Source organism: Mastomys coucha, unplaced genomic scaffold (genome assembly GCF_008632895.1).
Source record: "Mastomys coucha isolate ucsf_1 unplaced genomic scaffold, UCSF_Mcou_1 pScaffold5, whole genome shotgun sequence".
Taxonomy (NCBI): Eukaryota; Metazoa; Chordata; class Mammalia; order Rodentia; family Muridae; genus Mastomys; species Mastomys coucha.
This window is the reverse complement of record NW_022196911.1, coordinates 28680253-28688614: the sequence shown is the minus strand read 5'-3', so window position 1 is coordinate 28688614 and position 8362 is coordinate 28680253. Positions and strand designations below refer to the sequence as shown.

The window sequence follows — 8362 nt, the reverse complement described above, 5'->3', positions numbered from 1 at the left end:
TTTTTGGAGGGGAAACTGGGAATGGAGAAATTTACATGTAAATAAAGAAAATATCTTTAAAAAAAAGAAAAAAAAGAAAAAAAGAAAATACCCAAAATCCTAATTTTCCAAATCACAGTCTGTAATGGTTGTACACTACCAAATAATAATTTGAATCAGCCAAATGGTAATGCCAAGATTCTACCTCAATATAAAATAGCCCTTCTGAAACTGCAGGGAAAAGTCAGGTCTACACGTGAGTCAGAGTAGGAAGAAGCACTGCCTATATTGTTCAAGTTAACAGAGCAGAGAGGGCTCCCATCCCGTGTGGATGTGTTTTCTCACCTCTAAGCACAGTGGAAGGATACAATCCATTGATAGCATAACTTCCCTTATTAATTGAAAGGAATGGAATCCACCAGATGTAGCCTAAGCCAGTAGAGAGTTGGGTGACTAAGCAACAGCAAAGAGACCATATTGAGCGAGCCAGAATCCAGTCTCCAAGTCATTTATTTCAGCCAGTGACAGTACATTTAAACTCCTGTGCCTCCACAGTGATTGATGGTTTAATATCATATATAATTTTTTTAATGAAGGAAAACCATTTAAATATGTTACCATTTGCACTGGTATTCTCCTATGTACATAACTGCATTTAATCATTATGGGGATTGTTTTTATACTTGTGTAATTTGTATCCACAAAATAACTGTCAAAACCATCTCATACTGTTGCTGGAAATGGTACAGTGTGCTTCATACGCGAATAGATCCATTCTTCCCTGCACATAATTAAGAGTGTTGGAGCTTGCACCGCCACCACATAGGAATTCCGTGTTTACATTTCAGAGAATGAAAAATAACCCATGATGTTTTTGCAGGTTCTTGTTTTCTGAGGAAATGATATTTAAGTGCCTTAGTTTTGTACCAGTATATGATTTGAAGAGTCTGATTTTAAGACTTTTAATATTAAAATACATAATAAAATTTTATTATCTAATTACAAGAGGGTTTAGCCTCTTATTAAAGTTGCTAAATCAGGCCTATATTAGCATTATAATGGCACAGTTTGACATGGAATACTCAAAAGTCAAGTTCAAAAGGGAGGGGTCTCTTACCCCTACCCCTCACACCAAATAACAAGGATGAAATGCATGTATGGAAGCAAACAAGGAGCAATTTGGGATGCTAGAGAAGGAGTGGAGGTGTCAGCCCAGGACGGTAGCCTTAGGCAAGGCAGCTGGTCTATGTAGCCTTTTGTTTATCTGCTCCTGGTTTATGTAGCCTTTAGGCTGGCACCAGAAACAATCACTCCTACAGGGTCAGCTGCTGGTCAGAAGCAAAGTAAGAAAAGATTTTGCTTCCAAACCCAGCAGCCATAATTTCTGTACAGCTGGCACCTGCTACTGGTGCACAGCATGAAGGTGAAAGGTCAAAGAGGCAGTTGTTCAAAACTCAAGAATGGCTTAAAGGGACTTGTAGATTAATCTGCTTTATTAACTTCTGTATATTAGATAACTATTGCTGTGAATGACAGTACATCTTTTTGAATAAGTCACATCTCTTTCTCTTTTAAATTAGCTTTTGAGTAATGAATATTAAATAGAAAGCATTTCAGAAGTAATTAAATGAAAATAGAATGATGTCATTTTACAATTTTGTTTGTGTGTTTATAGAATAGGAGAATTATGCTTTCCAAGAATCTTTAAAAGAAGAAAAATGGAAGGAAGGAGATTGGAAGGAAGGAAGGAAAATAGTCAGCTCTTCATAAAGAAGAAATTGGAATAAACAAGCCAGCCATTAGCCTTTGTCTTTAACTGAGATGGTGTCTCTTATGCCTGGGCTCTGAATGCTTGCTTTATGAATTAAAGTGACTGCAGTCTGTCATCATTCTTTTATCTATAGTTTAGCACCGTCAGTTCTGCTACCAGTCTGCAGCAAATGCTCGAAGAATAGTGAAGGGTTGTAGGAAGTGGAATCAGACACTCCTTTTCCTCCACATTCATATAAGGCAGAGAGAGAGTATTTTGTAAGGGGAAATGTAGACGGATGATAATTAAGCATGCTCTGTAATAGTCTCTTCCCCCGTTCTGGCAAGTAAGATGGGTTTTAGCCTCTTCATTGATAGCGATGAGCGTAATTGACTATCTTTGTAAATTAAAAAATAGAACTCAGTGGCTGTATCTCTTTTTTAAATCTCTGCAAAAAATAAGTCACTATAGAGATTTTCCATAGGTTAAGTGCTGACACAAACTCTGGCAAGGTTTTAAACAAACTCTTCAAATGGGATGGCTTTGTCTGTCGACTGGCAGTGATTTTTCATCCTCATTGTTTGTTTTTAAGGTTTCTCGTAAAATGAAAGCACTGTAGAGAACATGTGGGTTTCATAGTAAGAGCAGCATTCATACATATTTCACAAAGAGAACTACACTAAGTCTTTATGTTAAGTGTAAGCTTCCCGTCTGAGCAGTACTTGTGAAATGCAGAGGCTGCACCTACAGTCATCTCACTACTCCCCACCCGTCACCCACAGTAGAGCCGTGCAGCCTCTGCTCGAGGAGCTTACTGACCCTGTTACCACCCTGCAGCCCTGTAGTTTCTGGGGCTGCTGAGACTTAGAAATTCACTGTGGAATGAGCATCTCTGACTATCAGAAAAATGCTAATGAACGAGTACAGTGAAAATGTGGTAGAAACAATACAAGGCTATGCTGAGTATGAGACATGCACAACTGCTGGGTATATATGTGTATTAAGATGTGGGCTTGCATACATTTCTATTTAAACCTCTTAACTCTGAAGTACTTGTGTAGCCATTTTATAGTCTAAATTTTATCATTGAGACTCAAGAAGTTAGTGCAGATTTAGAAGCAGCAGAGCTTGCACTCTCCCCTAGAAATGCACAGCACAAGTCCCAGGCTGAGTTAAGGAGCCCTTCCCCTTCTGAGGGTGCATGGTTCAAGACAGGGTTTCTCTGTAGGCCAAGCTGGCCTCAAACTGAGGGATCTACCTACTTGAGATCTAGGATTAGATAACTGGGATCTTTTGAGATCTAGGATTAAAGATGTATGCCATAAGCTGTTGACACCTGACCCAACCTGGGTTACTTTACATCTTTACTGGGTTGATTTGTTGATTTGTTTGCATTGCTAGGATCAAACCCAGAGCCTCGTACATGCTAGGCAGCTTCTCTACTACTGAGCTACATCCCCTGTTCTTCCTTCACAGATGTAGAAGCTGGCACTTGGATGATGGTCAACTTTCAAGTCTCACATAAGCTGAACATTAAAATACTCAAAAGGCAAAACATCCATTCCTTGCCGTACGCTTAGAGAGGCAGCTGGTCTACAAGGAGAGGATGAGGCGGGTACCCTAAGAGACTCCTAAAGGAAAGACCAAACAGCTGTGGTGGGAGGACAGAGATGGAGAAGACTCCCAGGGGATGCCTTGTCTTGTCTAGAGAACCCTGGCTTTTTTGCCTAGTCAGGAAACAACACATTGTAGACCTAAGATCCTCACATGTTAAAGTTTCTTGACTTAGGAAGAGAGCTGTGAGGACTCACTAAGCAAATGAATATAGACTCACTTAACACAAGAGAGTCAAGAGAATGTGGCTTCACGTTTGAGGCATAGCTCCCACTAACCTAGGTTTGCCCTTGAGAAATCACCTGCTATTTATAAACATATTCTTCCAGTATGTGTCTCAGCCTAAGACTTCTCTTATAAGATCATTTAAGTTAAAGTCTGTAACATAAGGCAGATTCATCAAGAACCGCAGGTGTGTTGTCTGTGTGCTTTGCCCTTTGTGAGTTTTCTCTGTGACATGCATTCTCAAAGTCACATTCACTGGACTGAGGAGGAGGAGGATAGTTCAGGTTTGATTCTTGGCCCAAAGCAATGCTTTTCTTGCTTTGTTTCTCCCCTGTATTTTAGGCATCACCTTGTAGTGGCAAGAATGGAAATACATACCTTAACTCTACTCACTAACACAGTACCATCATACCTGAAAATCTACTGTAACTCTCATAACAGCAGTAATAGGCGTGGATTCTTTAAACATGAAAATATCCGTACATCAGCCAGGCAATGGTGGTGCACACCTTTAATCCCAGCACTTGGGAGGCAGAGACAGGCGGATCTCTGAGTTCATGGCCAGCCTGGTCTACAGAGTGAGTTTCAGGACAGCCAGGGCTACACAGAGAAACTCTGTCTCAAAATAACAAAAAAAAAAAAAGGAAAAGCGGGGAGGGGGGCAGGATTGGTACATCAAGAGTAAACTAGTGGGGGCTGGAGAGATGGCTCAGTGATTAAAAGCACTGACTGCTCTTCCAGAGGTCCTGAGTTCAATTCCCAGCAACTACACAGTGGCTCACAACCATCTGTAATGGAATCCAGTGCCCTCTTCTGGTATGTCTGAAGGCAGCCACAGTGTACTCATGTATATAAAATAAAGTAAATCTAAAACTAGTGGAGGAAATGTTCAGAGACTAAGAGTTGAAATAACTTGTTCAAAGTTGCACAGCCAGTGAAAGTGGTGCCTGATACTGTGGCCTGATGTGTGTGTCCCCACTCAGGTTCGTGTGATTAGAAACTCCATTATCAGGTGGCAATACTGAAAGAAAGGGAGAGATTATCAACAAAAGCCTGGTCCTCCCACCCTGCTTTCTAGCTTGAGATGTGCTTCCTTCCTGTGTGTATAACTACTAGATGATACCATTAACCATCAGGTTCTTACCAGAGGTGAACCAGTAGAATCAGTTTGGCAGCTGAAAACCTGCAAAACTATAAGCTAAATAAGCCCCTTTTCTTCAAAAGTCAATTTCCTTAGGCATGTCATTAAAATAGTGGATCTCAGATTGATGGTCTAGATAAGAGCTAGGATTGCCAGTCCCTAGATCTCACCCAGTTTGCCCAGACAAGAGCTTCCTGGGGCCTTAATCTACCGTTCATTCCCAGTGTGCTTTCTTACCCATCCACCCATGTTCAAGGGAGCCAGGCAAGACTTCTGCCTTTCTTCCTCCTCTGAGAGGCACTGTGAGAAGGAATGAGAAGCCTGGGAGTTTCTTGAATGATGGCAGCATTGTGGGAATGTGGGTGTGTCCCGTGCTGGTATCCCACTCCTGGGTAGTGATTACTGCTCTCCAGACACTTGGCAGGTTTTTCTGTGACTCCTGAAGCACATCCCTATGGTAAGAATGTGAAGCTAACTTTCCTGTTCATTTGCCTGTTAACTCTGAGGCAGTTCAACCAGCAGCAGTTGTTGATGGAGCCACGTTCATACAGAATGTAAAGTTTGTTTGTCTGCAGGCTGGTCACCTGTCATCACCTAAGCCTTCCCCATGTACCAACCATCAGAACCCAGAACCCAGAGCCCATGAGCTCTGTATGCCATGTCATGCTTATGGGATATACCGTATGGGCTTGGGCTCCTGAAATTCCATCTTCAGTTAAATCCTTTCCTTTGAAAATGCTCTACTTAGTAAAGACTTGCATGCTGTGTGCCCTGTAGGATCATGCCATCCTACAGAAGAGGCTTTCTAGCATAGTTGAATTGGCTTTTAGGATCAGTTGGCTGAGCCACTCATGACCTAAACTCCCCAAGACTCAAGTCTTAGAGTCTCTCATTCCATTGTTCCCTCGACATCCTCCATTACCTGGACATTGGCACCAGAGACAAGTAAAACACCTCCATGTGTACTTCCTGGTGGCCCTGTGAGCCAGGAATGTAAAATAATATACCACCATGAAAGATAGCAATAGAAAGTGCCAGGCTTGAAGGAAAGTGGCTTGGGCCTCAAGGCAGATCACCTTAAGGAACACCAAAAGCAAGAGCTCTCTGTTAATGCCCATACTTAATGTGGCCTCTCAGTTCAGATGGAACACAGCAGCTCTACTCAGCAGCAATTAGAGATAAGTGCATTCAGGATGATTTCTCCAAGATTAGAAGGAACAGCTTGATGGGTAGACAATAAGAGATTAATAAATACATGAGCTCCTTAAGGCCTGTTATGGTTGACTCTGAAATGGCCTCCACAGGGCCATGTGCTCACTACTTATTCCCAGATGACAGCACTATTTTAGGGGTTCTAAGAAACTTAGCAGGTAAGACCTAGCTGAAGGAAATAGGTCACAAGCAGTCCTCGGATATGTCTTACACCTGGCCCATCCCTGTCTCTCTGTTTCCTGACCACCATGAGATAGAAACCTCCTGAACCATGTGGTATTCTGCCCAGGGCCTGAAGCCAAGACACCATCAACTGAGCCCCTCTGGAGCCATGAGCCAAAATAAATCACTGTTCCTTTAAATTGTTTGTGTCAGAGCAATTTGGTCACAGTGATAGGAAGCTAACTATTGCAAGACCATGTTTTGTTCAGCTCTGTACCAGAAGTATTCAGCACATAATAAGAGGCCAGTGATTAAGTGTGAGAAACAAAAAGGAAGGGAAGAGCAGGAAAATGCTGCAGAACAATACCTGGTATACAGCAGGCGCCCCATGTGTGCCAAAGAGCTAGTAGTTTAGTAGTGATGACATGTTCAGGTGATAGCCGTGTAGAGAGGAAGGAGCCGTCATCCCTGCAGAGGCCCAGCCTGTTTTAGAAACCGTAGAAGTTCCAATCCAGGTGCATAATGTGCTCTTATCCCACAGAGGAAGAAAGCCTTCCCTCCCTACCCTGAACTGCTCTCCTGAGCTCCCCTGCATTAGAGAGGCAGGAGACAAATTGACAGAAATCTGGAGGGAAGTAACTCAAGTGATTTAGGAGAATGGAAGGGTTGGCTTATGGGGCCAGATTAAAGAAGCTAAATATGTATAGCTTGCCTAAGTGACAACTAAATGGGGCATTTGATAAGTCTATAAATACTTGGAAGATGTAAATGCCAGGAGGAAAGGGAATTACTTAGCATGGCACAATAGAGTATTGGCATAATGGGATAATATTAAGAAAGGCAAGATGAAGGTTGAACATCAATAAAAGCTTCCTGACAAGAAGAACCATTCCTGACAAGGGACACTGTTAGGTCATGCGCTGTGGGCCAAGGGAAATAATGTCAATGCCCTTCCTCAGCTTACTGGCAGCAGAGCCAGCAAGGTAGCAGATGATGAGCATGGCCTAACTGGGGTGCAGCAGCCAAGTGACCTTCTGCCTGTGGCCTCCCTGTCTCAGAACAGGAAGAAACTGCTGCTGCTTGGGAAAATGAGATAGCCCAGATGTCCCAAAGGCTGCGATTCCCATAGAGGAATGGTTGTCAGTGGTTCATACTGTACCATGGCCAGAGAGATTATCATTGTCTTGTAATGACATTCATTTCATACAGGACAGAAAGCTACTCTCTCTTACAAACGTCACTAGGCCTCTGACAAGATGCAAGCCCTGTCTATGTGAGTAGCTTCCCCTATACTCCCTGCACAGTCCTGCAGACAGCTATTATTGCCCAGCACTGCTGCGCACATTTGCGCTCACACCCCTCTTTCCTGACAACAAAGTCAAACTGCTCGTTCTCTATGGCAGATCAAATGCCCCCTCTCTGAAGCCTCCCTGCCTGCCCCACCCAGACCCTGCCACAATTGGGAGTCCTCTGGCCTCTCTAAGCCTCCTGTGTGGGCTTGTTTGCAGCATTTAATGTACTGCACTGTGAATCTTCTCACCTGGCTGCAGGCTCTTTGAGAACTGACACTGGCTTGCTCACCTCTATCCCCAGGACGTGGGTCAGAGCCTGATCAAGGTATGTATCAGCAAATATGAAGTAAACCAAGGACACAGGCTCCGCACTCTTGGGTTCTCCTATGTGTTGGGCCCATGCATTTACTGAGGGAGAAAGCTTCCAGCTCTTAGCATCTTTGAGCATTTTTTCCATATCTTGGCCAGTCTATTCCATGTCATTGGACAACTATAAATAAAACCCTCCTTGCTCATGTCCTACTTAGGCAGCCATATTGCACATGAATGTAGCTTCCTTAACATTTCTAGGAGATGCAGTATGACAGCAATACATATTCTAACATGAAAAGTGAAGTCTTACAGGGCCCCAGTGGTAGACAAGGACCTACAAGCAACTAAGGGGTGTGGAGAGCAGGTGGGATAGTCTCCCTTGGGGAACATCCCCCAGTTGGTTTTCTACCACCAAGTGTTCAGCTCTGAAATCACTTACACACAGGTAACATTACAGTCCTGAGCAGATTGTTTTCACATATTTAGGTTAGGGGTGTGTGTGTCTGTGTGTAACAACAAAGAAAAGGCACCCATGAATTGGAGAGTGAGCAAAGGGGAGGCGACATGGAGCAGGAAGGGTGTGGAGTGAAGGGGAAGGTAGGGAAGTTATATAATTGTATTTTAATGTTAAAATATCAATAATGAGGGGGCTCATTTCTGAAAAAGCAGAGTGCC

General features: G+C 43.1%; 1 protein-coding gene across 9 annotated transcripts in view; it reads left to right on the top strand.

Moving 5' to 3' along the window:
• The window catches only part of Ranbp17 (RAN binding protein 17), a 301497-nt gene that overhangs the window by 278038 nt on the left and 15097 nt on the right, over nucleotides 1-8362 (top strand). The window contains exon 28 of one of the 9 annotated variants that reach the window (XM_031354605.1): nucleotides 3206-3279. The exons of 7 other annotated variants lie outside the window; for them this stretch is intronic. In XM_031354605.1, coding sequence (XP_031210465.1) covers nucleotides 3206-3211 — 6 coding nt within the window. In that variant the 3' untranslated portion in view covers nucleotides 3212-3279. Of the gene's footprint in view, nucleotides 1-1654; nucleotides 2153-3205; nucleotides 3280-8362 lie in introns of those variants that run through there. One more of the 9 variants, XM_031354603.1, reaches the window with a different exon arrangement.